The sequence below is a fragment of the Perca fluviatilis genome, chromosome 12 (assembly GCF_010015445.1).
Source record: "Perca fluviatilis chromosome 12, GENO_Pfluv_1.0, whole genome shotgun sequence".
NCBI classification, from domain to species: Eukaryota; Metazoa; Chordata; class Actinopteri; order Perciformes; family Percidae; genus Perca; species Perca fluviatilis.
The window spans coordinates 39,251,941-39,271,480 of NC_053123.1; the positions used below are offsets into that span (position 1 = coordinate 39,251,941).

Below are 19,540 nucleotides of genomic sequence, written 5' to 3' on the forward strand. Positions count from 1 at the left end.
GAGAAGCCTGAAACAGGTTATAGTCCTAACCAGAGATTGTAGTCCTAACCAGAGAAGCCTGAAACAGGTTGTAGTCCTAACCAGAGATTGTAGTCCTAACCAGAGAAGCCTGAAACAGGTTGTAGTCCTAACCAGAGATTGTAGTCCTAACCAGAGAAGCCTGAAACAGGTTGTAGTCCTAACCAGAGAAGCCTGAAACAGGTTGTAGTCCTAACCAGAGAAGCCTGAAACAGGTTGTAGTCCTAACCAAAGAAGCCTGAAACAGGTTGTAGTCCTAACCAGTGCTGTAGTAGCAAGTCCGAGAAGTCTCAAGAAGAAAAACATGCTGTTCTTTCTAAAGCAACGTCATATTCCTCTCATAGTCTCGGTCTGTCTCTCATTTGGACTCGGTCTCGACTTGGACCTGAACCTCTTTGGACTTGGTTTAAACTAGTCCTGGTCTTGGACTTGTCTTGAACTCGACAATGGTGCTGTCACTACCCAAAGTGAGTAGAGTGCAGATTTGAGTTGCGCATGCGTCACTTTGCGACAAGTAACCTACAAGATGCTAACGGCGGTTTGAGCTAACGTTAGCAATTAAGTAGCCTATTAGCTAGATGCTAACGGCGTTTTGAGCTAACGTTTGCAATCAAGTAGCCTACTAGATGCTAATGGCGTTTTTAGCTAACGTTAGCAATCTAACAATCATAGAGAGCTAAAACGTTTTTGAAATGACTGCTAGCTACAAGTTAGCAATCAGACACAACAAAGGCTGTCACTTGAATGGCGTTTTGAGCTAACGTTAGCAATCAAACAATCATAGAGAGCTAAAACGTTTTTGAAATGACTGCTAGCTACAAGTTAGCAATCAGACACAACAAAGGCTGTCACTTGAATGGCGTTTTGAGCTAACGTTAGCAACCAAACAATCATAGATTGCTAAAACGTTTTAGAAATGACTGCTAGTTACAAGTTAGCAATCAAACACAACATTGGCTGTCACTTGAATGGCGTTTTGAGCTAACGTTAGCAATCTAACAATCATAGAGAGCTAAAACGTTTTTGAAATGACTGCTAGCTACAAGTTAGCAATCAGACACAACAAAGGCTGTCACTTGAATGGCGTTTTGAGCTAACGTTAGCAATCAAACAATCATAGAGAGCTAAAACGTTTTTGAAATGACTGCTAGCTACAAGTTAGCAATCAAACACAACATTGGCTGTCACTTGAATGGCGTTTTGAGCTAACGTTAGCAATCTAACAATCATAGAGAGCTAAAACGTTTTTGAAATGACTGCTAGCTACAAGTTAGCAATTAGACACAACATTGGCTGTCACTTGAATGGCGTTTTGAGCTAACGTTAGCAATCAAACAATCATAGAGAGCTAAAACGTTTTTGAAATGACTGCTAGCTACAAGTTAGCAATCAAACACAACATTGGCTGTCACTTGAATGGCGTTTTGAGCTAATGTTAGCAATCTAACAATCATAGAGAGCTAAAACGTTTTTGAAATGACTGCTAGCTACAAGTTAGCAATCAGACACAACATTGGCTGTCACTTGAATGGCGTTTTGAGCTAACGTTAGCAATCTAACAATCATAGAGAGCTAAAACGTTTTTGAAATGACTGCTAGCTACAAGTTAGCAATCAGACACAACAAAGGCTGTCACTTGAATGGCGTTTTGAGCTAACGTTAGCAACCAAACAATCATAGATTGCTAAAACGTTTTAGAAATGACTGCTAGTTACAAGTTAGCAATCAAACACAACATTGGCTGTCACTTGAATGGCGTTTTGAGCTAACGTTAGCAATCTAACAATCATAGAGAGCTAAAACATTTTTGAAATGACTGCTAGCTACAAGTTAGCAATCAGACACAACAAAGGCTGTCACTTGAATGGCGTTTTGAGCTAACGTTAGCAACCAAACAATCATAGAGAGCTAAAACGTTTTTGAAATGACTGCTAGCTACAAGTTAGCAATCAAACACAACATTGGCTGTCACTTGAATGGCGTTTTGAGCTAACGTTAGCAACCAAACAATCATAGAGAGTTAAAACGTTTTAGAAATGATTTCCATCTTCTGTTATTGTATGTAAAGAGAAACGTTTATTATTTTACAGATTTCACAAATTTCAGTAAGACACGTTATGCCGTAAACAGTTTAAATCTGAGCATGCGCGACTCACATCTGCCCTCTACTCACTTTGGGTAGTGACAGCGGTCTTGACTACATACAGCACTGGTCACAACCAATAACTGCTCGATATCAAAATAAGCTTCCATCAGTTAATCGTGTGATCATTTGGCCTCTAAACTGCCCAACAAATGGCAAATGCCGGACACGATCCAGCAGAGCCTGAAGGGCTCCTCAAACCGTTTGACTTTCTGGGTCAACAGTCAGCAAATCCAAATGTATTCAGTGTTTAAAAAGGCATCTGCAGCCATGGCTGTCTGTTTCAGAGAAAATGCAACGTTTCGACCCAACTGGGTCTTCTTCAGGCCTACATATATCCCTTCATCAAATGTGTTCACCATTTGCCTGAAGAAGACCCAGTTGGGTCGAAACGTTGCATTTTTATATTAAATATGGGAGTTTAAAGCAGTGTTGCGGACATTACATTATTTTCGTTCTAAGTACTTTCATTTGTCCTGCACCTGCCAGAAGGTGGGATGTGCACACAGTTACTTTTATAAATGTCTGTTTCAGAGACCCATTCAAATCAGGCACACAGGGGGTCACTGTAACGCTCATCAGTTCAATTTTCTATTAGCACAAACTGACAGTTGGAAAAACAGAAAAAATGGGTTCAAATATCAAATTTTTTAAATTTTTTTTCCACCTTGACAAATTAAAAAAATTTGATCTTTAATAGGCCTGCACGAAAAAAAAACGTTATAAAATCGCGATCTCGATTCACCCTGTTCACGATTACATTTTTAAATTACTTCGATTAATATTAATAAAACATTTTGGTAGGACATCTCTCACACAGTTCAGGGCTTCACCCCTCAGCCAATGACAAAGCGCCTTTTTAGTCACGTGTTTCACTCGTCGAGCGAGCGCGGAAGTTCGGAAATTAACCAAATGGACGTTGATGAAAACCCAGGTAGGGGAGCGCGGGGCACAAAGTAAATTTAAAATGTTAAATGTAACACAGGTTTTTTTAGGTGGTTGCACAAGGTAGAAGTGGATATGCTTCAGGGCCTGTAGGGGCATCGCCATTAGACGTTTTCCAGACAATTTGGAAGTCTGTTTACTTCCTCTGTCTCCGAGAGAGAGAAGAAATTGTGTTTTAGCGTCATAAAAGTATTTTTTTTTTGGTCAGAAGTATTTTTCGATTTCTAAAGAGTGTGTGAAAGTCAGTGTATCTAATCTTATATTGCCTTGAGCACCGTCCTCTCGGCTAAAACATCGTACCATAATAAAAGATGTGACCATCGCTTAGCGAGTGCTAGCCGGTCCTGAAGTAAACGCAACACAGCGGGGCTAGTTGTAACGCGAGCCGCACCTGTAATTATATGCCATTTCTAATTCACAGTCTTTAATTTGCATTAATGTTTTAAAATCAATATTTTGAAAGTATTTAAGTACAGCGTGAACAACTATGTATTGCATTTCTTTTGTCCACAGAATGAGAAATTTGTTTTTATTATTTTTTACATTTTACATTTTTTTTTTTTATTATTTTTTAATAGATCCATAAATTAAACTATTATATTATGCAGAGTTTAGTAAAGAAGTTTTTTTATACAGTTTTATTAGGTGTATATCACAATGCTATTTAATTATTTGTGTTAAATCCAACTTTTTAACAAGTGTTACAACTAACCCTCTATCTGTTACAACTAACCACGCATATGGGGCTGGTTGTAGCATTTCACCGATCGCCACTCTCGGGGGAATTGTTCAAGAACGGTAGGTCCTACAAACAAACTTTCAGGGCACATTTGTAGCAGAGATATGTATGTTGCTTGTATAAAAATATGGGCAGTAAAACTCGAATGGTTTGAGAAATATTTAGCCAATATTTTTATTTACTTTGTGCCCCGCGCTCCCCTACTGGTGACTAGAATCAGCCAACCGCTCAGTCTCAAGCCCAACTCGTTCCAAAAAAAGGCTCGCATTCGTTGGTGTGGAAGTATTTGGGATTCAAGCGAGACGACGAGGGGTCAGTCCAATGTGATAGTAACACCGCAAGACTTTACCAGGACCTCAAACGTCACCGCAAACCGCAATACAATGAAGCCGCGCAAGGCAAGAGGTCCGAAAGACGTTTGAATTAACCTATTTAGAGCCACGTTCAGGGCCATATTTAGTTCAGATAGAGCCGGTATCAGGGCCATATTTAGTTCAGATAGAGCCGATATCAGGGCCATATTTAGTTCAGATAGAGCCGGTATCAGGGCCATATTTAGTTCAGATAGAGCCGGTATCAGGGCCAGATTTAGTTCAGATAGAGCCGGTATCAGGGCCAGATTTAGTTCAGATAGAGCCGGTATCAGGACCATATTTAGTTCAGATAGAGCCGATATCAGGGCCATATTTAGTTCAGATAGAGCCTGTATCAGGGCCATATTTAGTTCAGATAGAGCCTGTATCAGGGCCATATTTAGTTCAGATAGAGCCTGTATCAGGGCCAGATTTAGTTCAGATAGAGCCTGTATCAGGGCCATATTTAGTTCAGATAGAGCCTGTATCAGGGCCATATTTAGTTCAGATAGAGCCTGTATCAGGGCCATATTTAGTTCAGATAGAGCCTGTATCAGGGCCATATTTAGTTCAGATAGAGCCTGTATCAGGGCCATATTTAGTTCAGATAGAGCCTGTATCAGGGCCATATTTAGTTCAGATAGAGCCGGTATCAGGGCCATATTTAGTTCAGATAGAGCCGTATCAGGGCCATATTTAGTTCAGATAGAGCCTGTATCAGGGCCATATTTAGTTCAGATAGAGCCGGTATCAGGGCCATATTTAGTTCCAGATAGAGCCGGTATCAGGGCCATATTTAGTTCAGATAGAGGCCGTATCAGGGCCATATTTAGTTCAGATAGAGCGGTATCAGGGCCATATTTAGTTCAGATAGAGCCGTTATCAGGGCCATATTTAGTCCGATAGAGCGGTATCAGGGCCATATTTAGTTCAGATAGAGCCGGTATCAGGGCCATATTTAGTTCAGATAGAGCCGGTATCGGGCCAGATTTAGTTCAGATAGAGCGGTATCAGGGCCAGATTTAGTTCAGATAGAGCCGGTATCAGGGCCATATTTAGTTCAGATAGAGCCTGTATCAGGGCCAGATTTAGTTCAGATAGAGCCGGTATCAGGGCCATATTTAGTTCAGATAGAGCCGGTATCAGGGCCATATTTAGTTCAGATAGAGCCGGTATCAGGGCCAGATTTAGTTCAGATAGAGCCGGTATCAGGGCCATATTTAGTTCAGATAGAGCCGGTATCAGGACCATATTTAGTTCAGATAGAGCCGGTATCAGGGCCATATTTAGTTCAGATAGAGCCGGTATCAGGACCATATTTAGTTCAGATAGAGCCGGTATCAGGGCCATGTTCAGATAGAGCCTGTATCAGGGCCATATTTAGTTCAGATAGAGCCGGTATCAGGGCCATATTTAGTCCAGATAGAGCCCGTATCAGGGCCATATTTAGTTCAGATAGAGCCGGTATCAGGGCCATATTTAGTCCAGATAGAGCCCGTATCAGGGCCATATTTAGTTCAGATAGAGCCGGTATCAGGGCCAGATTTAGTTCAGATAGAGCCGGTATCAGGGCCATATTTAGTTCAGATAGAGCCTGTATCAGGGCCAGATTTAGTTCAGATAGAGCCTGTATCAGGGCCATATTTAGTTCAGATAGAGCCTGTATCAGGGCCATATTTAGTTCAGATAGAGCCTGTATCAGGGCCAGATTTAGTTCAGATAGAGCCTGTATCAGGGCCATATTTAGTTCAGATAGAGCCTGTATCAGGGCCATATTTAGTTCAGATAGAGCCTGTATCAGGGCCATATTTAGTTCAGATAGAGCCTGTATCAGGGCCAGATTTAGTTCAGATAGAGCCGGTATCAGGGCCAGATTTAGTTCAGATAGAGCCGGTATCAGGGCCATATTTAGTTCAGATAGAGCCGGTATCAGGGCCATATTTAGTTCAGATAGAGCCGGTATCAGGGCCATATTTAGTTCAGATAGAGCCGGTATCAGGGCCATATTTAGTTCAGATAGAGCCGGTATCAGGGCCATATTTAGTTCAGATAGAGCCTGTATCAGGGCCATATTTAGTTCAGATAGAGCCGGTATCAGGGCCATATTTAGTTCAGATAGAGCCGGTATCAGGGCCAGATTTAGTTCAGCTAGAGCCGATATCAGGGCCATATTTAGTTCAGATAGAGCCTGTATCAGGGCCATATTTAGTTCAGATAGAGCCTGTATCAGGGCCATATTTAGTTCAGATAGAGCCTGTATCAGGGCCATATTTAGTTCAGATAGAGCCTGTATCAGGGCCAGATTTAGTTCAGATAGAGCCTGTATCAGGGCCAGATTTAGTTCAGATAGAGCCGGTATCAGGGCCATATTTAGTTCAGATAGAGCCGGTATCAGGGCCATATTTAGTTCAATATGTTAGGTCACTATTTTTGGTAGCCTACTGTACTTAAATGGCCAGTATGTATTTTTTCATTGAAGCCTCTATGTTTACAGGCTTGTGGTCATGCACAATGTGCTCTAGGTGCTAAAAATCTATGTTCGTTCCTGCCAATTTGTTCTGTTTTGTCGTGGTTCATGTGTGCAATAAACATTACACATCGTGAGAAAAAAAATCGTGGCAGGTAATCGTGATATCAATTCTAAGCTAAAAAAAGGCCTGATCTTTAACCAGTTTTTCCAATTTTCTGTTTTTTTATTCCAAGGATTTAGATTTAGAAATTTAGAAAATTACAAAACTGCATCTGGGCTCCAATTATTCATAATACTACCATGGTTTTCTCTTCCTCTACTTTGCGGAATATGCAGCTCATTAACTGCATATGGACCCAAAATGAAAAAACTGATAGACTTTGGGGGTCGGAGGTGCTTGCAAATTATGGTTTTCAGTGACGGGGGCGGGGCTTAGCTAGCCGGTAACGAGGGAGAGAATCCCATGGTAGTATTATGAATAATTGGAGCTCAGACGCAATTTTGTAATTTTCTAAATTTCTGATCCTCTGAATAAAAAACAGAAAATTGGAGAAAAAAAAACAGGTTAAAGATCAAATTTTTTAATTAGTCAAGGTGGGAAAAATTTGATATTTTGAACCCATTTTTCTGTTTTTCCAACTGTCCATTTGTGCTTATAGAAAATTGAACTGATGAGCGTTAACACTGACCACAGTGGCTTTAAATCTAGTTGCTGTCGTGCACTTAAAATCCATTTTCCTTGAGAAGTATACTCGGCGTGAAAGAGCTCACCAAGTAGGTCCTTTTTGTGTCTCTTTGGAAATGTAAAGCCTTTAAGTAATGTGAGTGATGAAGCAACTATTTAAGGTCATTTAAAAGCCTCAACGTTTGATGCCTTCTGTAGGAAGGTCGCTATGAGTTCCAGAAGAAGAGACAGCTGATTCTAGAGAAGGCCAGGTTTGAGGCCCAGCTTGCATGCCGGGAGTATGAGTGGCATATGTCAATCAAGGTAAAGGTAGCACCAGACTCGCTGGACGTAGGCTTTGTCCCGCCCCTCAGAGACCCTGTTTACACTCGGTTTCAAAATGGGTTTAGAGCTGCCAACTCGGAGTCGATAAGTCGACTAATCTGTTGCTTTGGTTTTAAGGTACGTGTCGAGTTTTTTTGTGATTGTTGCGGTGCAAAAACCCTTGATTATGCGGCACGTTTTCTTAAAAAATGCGATGGAATATGCTATATATTATAATTATGCAAATTTATGCGATGAAATTGCAGAAACTTGTAAAAACTGCAGTTTGATGAAAAAGAGAAAAAAAATGAAGTTATTTGCGGCTGCTCTTGTGTGAAGTAAACGCAACATTTTTCATCTTTCTGCTAAGATATACAGTACAGGCCAAAAGTTTGGAGACACCTTCTCATTCAATGTGTTTCCTTTTTATTTTCATGACTATTTACATTGTAGATTCTCACTGAAGGCATCAAAACTATGAATGAACACATATGGAATTATGTACTTAACAAAAAAGTGTGAAATAACTGAAAACATGTCTTATATTTTAGATTCTTTAAAGTAGCCACCCTTTGCTTTTTTATTAATAAGGGAAATAATTCCACTAATGAACCCTGACAAAGCACACCTGTGAAGGTAAAACCATTTCAGGTGACTACCTCATGAAGCTCATTGAGAGAACACCTAAGGGTTTGCAGAGTTATCAAAAAAAGCAAAGGGTGGCTACTTTGAAGAATCTAAAATATAAGACATGTTTTCAGTTATTTCACACTTTTTTGTTAAGTACATAATCCCATATGTGTTCATTCATAGTTTTGATGCCTTCAGTGAGAATCTACAATGTCAATAGTCATGAAAATAAAGAAACACATTGAATGAGAAGGTGTGTCCAAACTTTTGGCCTGTACTGTATATTACGGGACTTTTTTGCAACGAAAATGCGGTCATTATGACATCATGCAAGCACCGCATATTTTGCGTGGAAAATCGGCAATTTATGCGGCGAAAGTGCAGCGTTTTTCTGGAGGGACTGATACACATGATTTCATGTAGAGATGCACCAAATCCAGATTTTTGGGGTTTCGGCTGAATCCTGAACCCCCTGGTTGAGATTGTGCTGACTCCTCCTCCCATCCTCAGTCCATGAACCCAGTAAACTCATGAATGAAGTAAACAGGGACTGTCCTTCCTTTGCCGTACCTGAAGTTGCTGCATTCTGGCTGCTGTCTGGAGATTCCTTCGTGCACAACTCGTATTCTTTCAGATGTTTCGTACCAGATGTTGTAACAGCGGCCATGTTGTGTATAGTTTAGGGTCCTCGCCACCACCAGACCAATCAGCGTTGAACAGATTGAACATGTAGCTGGACTTGAATGGCCTTCTTTTGACTGAAAGTACTGCCAAACAACAACTTTTTCTGCTCACCAGATCCATGTCCACTTTCTCACAGCCTATTGCTCACCAGATCCATGTCCACTTCCTCACCAGTTCCATGTCCACTTTCTCACAGCCTACTGCTCACCAGATCCATGTCCACTTCCTCACCAGATCCATGTCCACTTTCTCACAGCCTACTGCTCATCAGATCCATGTCCACTTTCTCACAGCCTACTGCTCACCAGATCCATGTCCACTTCCTCACAGCCTACTGCTCACCAGATCCATGTCCACTTTCTCACAGCCTACTGCTCACCAGATCCATGTCCACTTTCTCACAGCCTACTGCTCACCAGATCCATGTCCACTTCCTCACAGCCTACTACTCACCAGATCCATGTCCACTTTCTCACAGCCTACTGCTCACCAGATCCATGTCCACTTCCTCACAGCCTACTGCTCACCAGATCCATGTCCACTTCCTCACAGCCTACTGCTCACCAGATCCATGTCCACTTTCTCACAGCCTACTGCTCACCAGATCCATGTCCACTTTCTCACAGCCTACTGCTCATCAGTTCCATGTCCACTTTCTCACAGCCTCCTGCTCACCAGATCCATGTCCACTTTCTCACCAGATCCATGTCCACTTTCTCACAGCCTGCTGCATTGAACGCTCCACCTACGTAAACACCTTCCCGTAATCAACTGCGCCGTCATTACGGTGACCAGCGTAGTGCGCCGAGTGCAAGTATAAGGTTCGGTTTACTGGGAAAAAACTCTAAGGTTCAGCAGAAACCCAACCCCCGTCAAAAAGCCCAAATATTCAGCCGAATCTGAAGCCCAATCCTGGGTTTGGTGCATCCCTGGTTTCATGGATGGGATCGCCCGGCTCCCCAGCATTGCACGCTAGTGTTCTCGCCAACGGTTTCTCTTCAATGACCAATGACAAGCAAAGAAGCCAGGCCACACCGTCCTACAACCGCGATGGCTGCAGCTGATTGGCCGGACGCGTCAACGTGGGGGGCTGTTTTGGATCAGCAGAAACACAACCCCTCGTCAAAAAGCCCAATATTCGGCCGAATCCGAATATTGGGCATATGCGAAGACGCATTTTGAAACCAAGTGTAAGCAGGGCTGGAGTGTAAAACCGTGAACTCACCGTTGTGTGTGTCTGTTTGCTGTGAGCGAATAAACCCCCGCTGAGCTTCCACATGTGTCACACTTCATCTGGCAGCAGGTTTCACACGTCAACAGGCTACCAACATGTTTTGTTGCTACATGTGAGTCCAAACGTTGCACCAGTCACCGAGTTCTTGAGAAACAGCTTCTTTGTTTAAGATAAAATCCATTGTAGTAAACTGCTGGCTGGTGAATTGACAGTCTTGCATGTCAGTGGGTGTGAAGAGTTAATCTGCATTGGCTGATCTGTGACGTCCAATCAGTGTCCTGTAGGGGTGGGAATCACCAGAGGCCTCACCGTACGATATCATCACGATACTTATGTCACGATACGATATTATTGCGATTTTAAACATATTTGCAATATTCTGCGATACATTGCAATGTATTTACCTTTTTCCCAACTTCTTCCCAATTTCAAATGATGTCCCCAAAGGAAAATTCTGTCAACATCTGTTTTATCTAAAAAGATAAATTTCTCTGTTTGTTCATCTCACGCAAAATGGGATTGTCAAGCACACAAACTGACCGACACATATATCATAAAATATCGATACTTGGCATCTGTGTATCGATACAGTATTGCCACGAAAAATATTGCGATACTACGCTGTATCGATTTTTTTAAACCAGTTTAATGACGAGGTCGCTGAGGATGGAAACATCTGACATTTCTGGGCAAACTTTCCAAAAGAAAATCGGCACTTCAGTCCCATCCACAGCAAACCACACACACACAGACACACACACACACAGACACACACACATCCACAGCAAACCACACACACACACAGACAGACACACACACACTCACACACACATCCACAGCAAACCTGAAACGGCTCGTTGGACTGATCGGATATGAAGATGAAATCTGACGCATAGTTTCAGTGTTAAAACTGATAAAATAATTGCTGTCTGTGGTTCTATATATGAGCTGTGGTAATCATTTTGAAAAATAAATAGCTCGCGGCAACATACGGAAAATAAGAACTGTGAACTAAGTTGTTGGAAGTATGAACTAAACTTAGTTCATTTCAAAATTTGTGAACTGAACTTTGAACTAGTTCATGTAGAAAGTGAACTTTCCCAACACTGCGTACATGTGTCTTTAGTATGAGGAAAAAAAATGAGATTTTAACTGCGTCAGGCTCGGGTCGGGCTCGGACATAAATATATTAATGCCTGTTTGGCTCGGGCCAGGCTCGGTTACTGCTCTGTCAGACGCGGGCCGGGCTCGGACAGAAAAATGCGGCCCGATCCGCAACTCTATTACACAATACAATCAAAAACTCTCCAAAACTGCCAAAATATCTCCAAAAACAACAGGCCTCCTGCTTCAAATTACAGCCAAATTATATACAGTTTTTAAAAACAGCTGATTCACACATTCTCTCTGATGCCTTTTTAATGATGAAGACCGGTGCTGAATTTGCATATGTAGTTTTAGTTAATATTAAAAACACATCTGTGCTCCTCGTTGTTAGGCTTGGGAGTCGCTCGCAGAAAGTTTGAGAAACACCGTTTAGAATTTTTAATTAAAAACAGGATATTTGACTTAATGTACTCGCAGACCACAATTGCCGCTCGTTTTCGGTCCTGCATAATACTGGATTCATTTGCACAAATAGTTACTTAGACACAAAAACATGGAGAAATAGGGTCCAGGGTGGAAATAACCCAAAGTTACCCTTTAAAGGAGAATTTCGGTCGATTTCAACACGTAGCTCTGTTGTTTGTAGATTTGGAGAGCTGTCAATAGCGAAAAAAACGGTCAACAATTGGTGCTGCCTACACCGTGTTACCCTCCTGCTAGCGTTAGCACCCAGAAGGCTGATACAGGGCAGGCTTTAAACATGCTTTTTATTTATTTATTTTTTATTTATTTATTTATTCGGGACTGGCTAACCGCAACCGTTAGCTTGTAGCGTTAGCGTTAGCATGCTAATGCTAACGCTAGCATGCTACCTCGTTCTCAATAGCAAAGCACTGCTACAACACACACAAGTTCACCATAATCTACCAGAAGAACTACTTCCATGTGCTCCCTGGTTTAGAAGAAGTCTCCCAGCTGATCCTGATCCTTGGAACTGACTGAAGTCGGAGAAACAGCCTTTCTTTTACTGTCTATGGAGCTAGCTGACATGAGCTACGATCTGAGCTACTGAGCATGTGCGATGGCAATCAAAGATAGTACAGAAGAAGAAGATGATGAAAAGAGGTCTCACTCTGTAGCTAAAACAGAGACCAGGTGAAAAGAGGATCAGCAGCAGTGAGAGAGAGCTGTGCAGTACAACAAAAATATGGTGTTTTTTGAAAATTAAACCATGTAAACCTATTCTGGTACAACCTTAAAATACATTTATGAACCTGAAAATGAGCAGAATATGGGCGCTTTAATAAATATTTTGTATCTCTTTTCGGTGTTGTAGTTTGTAGACGGTCCCTAAGCACCAGTCTTACTGCCGTCTCAACACCAGAACTAAACAGAGTTAGCACGACTTTCATGCATTTCTTTCCCATCTACTGCAGTCAGATTCACTGTGTTCACTCAGAAGGAATCCCTTCACATGGGTAGACACTAGCAATGACATTTTGAACATGTTAAAGGTATAGTGGAGGATTTTCCCGAATTTTAGAAAAGAACAGCCCTCTGTACTTTTTGAAAAAATGCACATGCGCACCACTCTACCTGCTCCCGAGAGGGAACGCCTATTAAACGTGTTCACGAGAGTGCACTGTTTACAGGTTGCTGTCGGCATGGCTCATACGAGCTACTTTCAGAAAGAAGATTTGCACTTTTTCACAAATTGAGATGTTTACCGTGTGTGCGCGGTGCGTGACTTGTGCCAGGGCTAGCATCGCTAATCATAGCTTACATCAACTTTCACTAGCAGTGATTTTAAACGGATTTCTCCAAATAGCACGCCAAACTTTACCTGTGGAGTAGAAACTTGGCGACTGAGGCATCAGTGGAGAGCCCAACCTGTGCTTTTAGCGCACGCCAGCGTGTGAAATATTCTCCCAAAAGCTTCAATGCTTTAATGAATGGCTGAAACCGTAGCTCAAGCTCACCACACATATACACCTGAAAGCTAGGGACGAGCACGTACCACGGCCTTACGTAAACATAGCACCAGAATGATTGACAACTAGGAGGACCAATAGTCTTGATGATCCACCCGGAAAAAGAAAATCCTCCACAATACCTTTAAGAGGCTAAAAGCAGGTTTAAAACCTGCCCTGTTTCAGCCTCCTGGGTGCTAACGCTAGCAGGAGGATAAAACTGTGTAGGCAAAACCGGGTTAGTTTTCGTTTTTCTCGGTACTGACAGCTCTCCAAATCTACAAACAACAGAGCTATGTGTTGAAATCGACCGAAATTCTCCTTTTTAAAGCACATGCATCAAACTTTTGTGTCAAAGATTTTGAACCGGCCTGCATATCAATTTAGGTTTCCAATCATTTTTGGCCCACCTAGTTTTTGATGCTTTTTCTGAAGTTTTTGTCACTTTTGATGACTCCTTTTTTTGATGTTTTTTGCCAATTTCATGGCACTTTTTCGGGCTCTTTTTTTCTATGATGGCTAACTTACATTGTTCCAGATTTTCTTAGGGCTTCATGTCGACCAAACTGTGAGTGAGAAAGGTACATGAGACATGCAGTAATACAGTCAAAGATATTAGACTTTCCTTTTTAAATAAAAGCATGTGAATAAACTCTCCATGTCTGGCCCTGGATGTGAGTCCGATTTCCTTAGCGAAGCAGAGTTTTGACAGCCGCGCCGACACCGAATCGGTCTGCTGGGTGAAAGTTGATGAATGATGGTTAAAGACGCATGTGTTCGCCTGTCACATGTGTTTCTCTTTACCTCATTTCTCTTTCGTGGAGTCGCTTGTGAGTCTGTGTGTCTTTGCAAAATTAAAAAACCATCTCCCACGTGAAGCACAGGACTCAAGAATACCCAGCGTCTGTTCAAGGAGTTGTGCTTTTTTCATTGTTAATGAGACTTTCGAGTACTTACTCCGTGTCGTTTCTATCTCCAATTCCCTAGCGACATGACAGATCTCCAGCCAGCGGACCTCCGTCCTTCTCCAGCCCCGTGTTTGGACTGAAGCCCCGCTCAGGTGAGTTGTTTTTGGGCTGCGAGGGCAGGTCAGACCCCCTGGGGGTCCAGACCCACTGGGTGAAGCGCTGGTTTGTCTGGACAGTTCCATGCTGAGGAGGTGTACTTCATGTGCTGGGTCGGTTGCTCCATAAAAATAAAATTAAAAAAATGTCTTTTGCCGTTTTTCCGAAAGAATATACCGACGAATATTTAATGTTGTGTTTTAATGTAGCTGCAGTTGGATCGCAGCGTACCTGTCGAAATTGCGTTGAGTGAAGTCTGGAATTTAAAAGAATGCAGACATGATTTTGATCGACATTTTTATGTAAGGCTCGTGACCGATGAGACCCAATCAACGCCAGAGCATGGGGAATGAGAGGGGGAAACACCAGAGCAGTGGGAATGAGAGGGGGGAAACACCAGAGCAGGGGGAATGAGAGGGGGGAACACCAGAGCAGTGGGAATGAGAGGGGGGAAACACCAGAGCAGGGGGAATGAGGGAGAGGGGGAAACGCCAGAGCAGGGGGGAATGAGAGAGGGGAAACACCAGAGCAGGGGGAATAGAGAGGGAGAAACACCAGAGCAGGGGGAATGAGAGGGAGAAACACCAGAGCAGGGGAATGAGAGGGGAACACCGAGAGCAGGGGGAATGAGAGGGGGAACACCTGGAGCAGGGGGAATGAGAGGGGAACACCAGAGCAGGGGGAAATGAGAGGGAGAAACACCAGAGCAGGGGGAATGAGAGGGGGGAAACGCCAGAGAAGAGGGAATGGAAGGGGAAACACCAGAGCAGGGGGAATGAAAGGGAGGAAATGCCAGAGCAGGGGTAATGAGAAGGGGAAACGCCAGGAGAAGAGGGAATGAGAGGGGAAACACCAGAGCAGGGGGAATGAAAGTGGGGAACACCAGAGCAGGGGGAATGTGAGAGTGGGGAAACACCAGAAGCAGGGGAAATGAGAGGGGAAACACCAGAGTAGGGGGAATGAGAGGGGGAGAAACACCGGAGCAGGGGGGAATGAGGGGGGAAACACCAGAGCAGGGGGAATGGGAGAGGGGGGGAAACACCAGAGCAGGGGGAATGAGAGGGGAAACACCAGAGCAGTGGGGAATGAGGGGAAACACCAGAACAGTGGGGGAATGAGGGGGGGAAACACCAGCAGGGGGAATGAGGGGGAAACACCAGAGCAGGGGAATGAGAGTGGAAACACCAGAGCAGTGGAACGGGGGAATGAGGGGAAACACCAGAGTAGAATGGGGGGAATGAGGGGGGAAACACCAGAGCGGGGGGAATGAGGGGGGAAACACAGGAGTAGGGGGGAATGAGGGGAAACACCAGAGCAGGGGGAATGGGAGAGTGGAAACACCAGAGTGGGGGGGGAATGAGGGAGGGAACAAGCAGGAGTGGAGGGGAATGAGGTGGGAGGGGAACACCAGAGCAGGGGGAATGAGAGTGGGAAACACCAGAGCAGGGGGAATGAGAGGGGGGAACGCCAGAGCAGGGGGAATGATTTATCTGTAGTTGAACACAGCGAAATGTTACCAAAATATTAGCATAAAAACATACTTAAAGTACCAAAAGTAGTGATGCAGAAAGGCCCCATTTCAGAATCACCAGTAATTGATTCAATGAGCTGAGTTGCTCTCCACCGCTTCCCCACTTTAAAATTAAATGAAATAAACACTCAACTGATCCTTTAAAAAAGTCTGTGTTTCCATGGCGATCCAGGACTAAGATATGATGGTGAGCCTCGTGGCTCAGGGCTAGGTGAACACCACTGATGGACTGCTAGCGTTAGCATTAGAATCAGCTACAAGCAGCTCCATGGTCACTGCTGGTCTGCTCTGTCTGCAGAATCATGGCTACCTTCAGCCCCATGCTTCTTTCTGTTTATTTTATTTTATTTTATTTTATTTTTTAGGGCGAGCAACCATCTGGTCTTTTCAGGGTTCAACAGTAAGCGTTGCCCGGAGGCCAGAGGCAGTTAAAACGCGATTGGACGATCCTAGACCTCCGTCGGAGGACACTTGTTGAATGATTTGATTTGAATTTACCGTTAGCCAATCAAGATTGACATATCAGGATAATCAAACACAACCACAGACAGACAGACACATAGACACACACAGACACACACAGACAGACACATAGACACACACAGACACACACATAGACACACACAGACACACACAGACACACACACATAGAGACACACACACACAGACACAGACACATACATAGACACACATAGACACACACACACACATAGACACCCAGACAGACACACACACACACACATAGACACACATAGACACCCAGACATACACACACATAGACAGACACACACACACACACAAACACACACACACAATCAAGAATTGAGTTTGTCTTTGACCCTTTTTTACCCAGAATAGTGTTTCTATTATTTCGGGGCCCTGTAAAACTTGCAGTTGAACCCTGCTTTCTGTTGTTGCTAACGGTTACCAGTGTGTGAAATGTTATGCTAACTGCTAATGATGCTAACGTAATGCTAACATGACCCTAACATGACCGTAACATGACCCTAACGTGATGCTAACGTGATGCTAATGTGATGCTAACATGACCCTAACATGATGCTAACGTGATGCTAATGTGATGCTAACATGACCCTAACATGACCCTAACGTGATGCTAATGTGATGCTAATGTGATGCTTACATGACCCTAACGTGATGCTAATGTGATGCTAACATGACCCTAACATGACCCTAACGTGATGCTAATGTGATGCTAACATGACCCTAACATGACCCTAACATGATGCTAACGCAAGGCTCTCAAGTGTCACGCATTGAGCGTGACAGTCACTAATTTCGGTCTTTTGTCACGCACTCCCGCCACACATTGTATTTCTCACGCAGAAAAACTATTTATAATAAACTGAATATGCCGCAGCGCCCAAAATGTCTCTGCCGGCGCCGCTCTGACTATGGAACCGGCAGGAATCAAGCGTGCGTCTCCCCTGGAGTTCTTAGTCGAGCCTGCCACTTATCAGCCAATCAAAAAAAAAGAAAGGGGCTACACAATAGCCAATCAGAAAATAGCATTATTGTATCTGGGTAAGATTTAACGCAACTGTCACTACCCAAAGTGAGTAGAGTGCAGATGTGAGTTGCGCATGCGTCACTTTGCGACAAGTAGCCTACAAGATGCTAACGGCGGTTTGAGCTAACTTTAGCAATCATGTAGCCTACTAGATGCTAATGGCGTTTTTAGCTAACGTTAGCAATCAAACGATCATAGATAGCTAAAACGTTTTTGAAATGACTGCTAGCTACAAGTTAGCAATCAAACACAATATTGGCTGTCACTTGAATGGCGTTTTGAGCTAACGTTAGCAATCATGTAGCCTACTAGATGTTAATGGCGTTTTTAGCTAACGTTAGCAATCTAACAATCAAAGAGAGCTAAAAACGTTTTAAATGAACACTGCTAGCTACAAGTTAGCAATCAAACACAATATTGGCTGTCACTTGAATGGCGTTTTGAGCTAACGTTAGCAATCATGTAGCCTACTAGATGCTAATGGCGTTTTTAGCTAACGTTAGCAATCAAACGATCATAGATAGCTAAAACGTTTTTGAAATGACTGCTAGCTACAAGTTAGCAATCAGACACAACAAAGGCTGTCGCTTGAATGGCGTTTTGAGCTAACGTTAGCAATCATGTAGCCTACTAGATGCTAATGGCGTTTTTAGCTAACGTTAGCAATCTAACAATCAAAGAGAGCTAAAACGTTTTTGAAATGACTGGTAGCTACAAGTTAGCAATCAAACACAATATTGGCTGTCACTTGAATGGCGTTTTGAGCTAACGTTAGCAATCATGTAGCCTACTAGATGCTAATGGCGTTTTTAGCTAACGTTAGCAATCTAACAATCAAAGAGAGCTAAAACGTTTTTGAAATGACTGCTAGCTACAAGTTAGCAATCAAACACAATATTGGCTGTCACTTGAATGGCGTTTTGAGCTAACGTTAGCAATCATGTAGCCTACTAGATGCTAATGGCGTTTTTAGCTAACGTTACCAATCTAACAATCAAAGAGAGCTAAAAACGTTTTTTAAATGACTGCTAGCTACAAGTTAGCAATCAAACACAATATTGGCTGTCACTTGAATGGCGTTTTGAGCTAACGTTAGCAATCATGTAGCCTACTAGATGCTAATGGCGTTTTTAGCTAACGTTAGCAATCAAACAATCATAGATAGCTAAAACGTTTTTGAAATGACTGCTAGCTACAAGTTAGCAATCAAACACAATATTGGCTGTCACTTGAATGGCGTTTTGAGCTAACGTTAGCAATCATGTAGCCTCCTAGATGCTAATGGCGTTTTTAGCTAACGTTAGCAATCAAACGATCATAGATAGCTAAAACGTTTTTGAAATAACTGCTAGCTAAAGGGTTAGCAATCAAACACGATATTGGCTGTCACTTGAATGGCGTTTTGAGCTAACGTTAGCAATCATGTAGCCTACTAGATGCTAATGGCGTTTTTAGCTAACGTTAGCAATCAAACAATCATAGATAGCTAAAACGTTTTTGAAATGACTGCTAGCTACAAGTTAGCAATCAGACACAACAAAGGCTGTCACTTGAATGGCGTTTTGAGCTAATGTTAGCAATCAAACAATCATAGAGAGCTAAAACTTTTTGAAATGACTGCTAGCTACAAGTTAGCAATCAAACACAACATTGGCTGTCACTTGAATGGCGTTTTGAGCTAACGTTAGCAACCAAACAATCATAGAGAGCTAAAACGTTTTTGAAATGATTTCCATCTTCTGTTATTGTATTTAAAGAGAAACGTTTATTATTTTACAGATTTCACAAATTTCAGTAAGACACGTTATGCCGTAAACAGTTTAAATCTGAGCATGCGCTACTCACATCTGCACTCTACTCACTTTGGGTAGTGACAGCAACAACCAATGGAAAAAAAGCAAAGAGAAGCGTACAGCCACTTCCCTAAACGTTCGCTCATTCAGAGACCAGAGACCCAAACTGGGTTCTGAGTCTGTCAGGAGGTCTGAGATCTACCGTATCAGCAGACCAATCACGTTAATGCACAGCACACTATGGTGCAGGTAGATTATTTTCTGAAATATATTGACTATTATAACTTTATTTTTCTCAAAATATCACGACTCCTCCAAAACTCAGATAACACAGATTTAT

The 19,540-nt window shown here is 42.7% G+C and overlaps 1 protein-coding gene across 1 annotated transcript in view; it reads left to right on the forward strand.

The window, feature by feature from the left end:
- The first annotated feature begins 464 nt into the window (after positions 1 to 464).
- The window catches only part of LOC120569503 (leucine-rich repeat and calponin homology domain-containing protein 1-like), a 44,690-nt gene continuing 25,614 nt past the window's right edge, over positions 465 to 19,540 (forward strand). The window contains exons 1-3 of the mRNA XM_039817357.1: positions 465 to 485; positions 7,552 to 7,656; positions 14,269 to 14,341. Coding sequence (XP_039673291.1) covers positions 465 to 485; positions 7,552 to 7,656; positions 14,269 to 14,341 — 199 coding nt within the window. The remainder of the gene's footprint in view (positions 486 to 7,551; positions 7,657 to 14,268; positions 14,342 to 19,540) is intronic.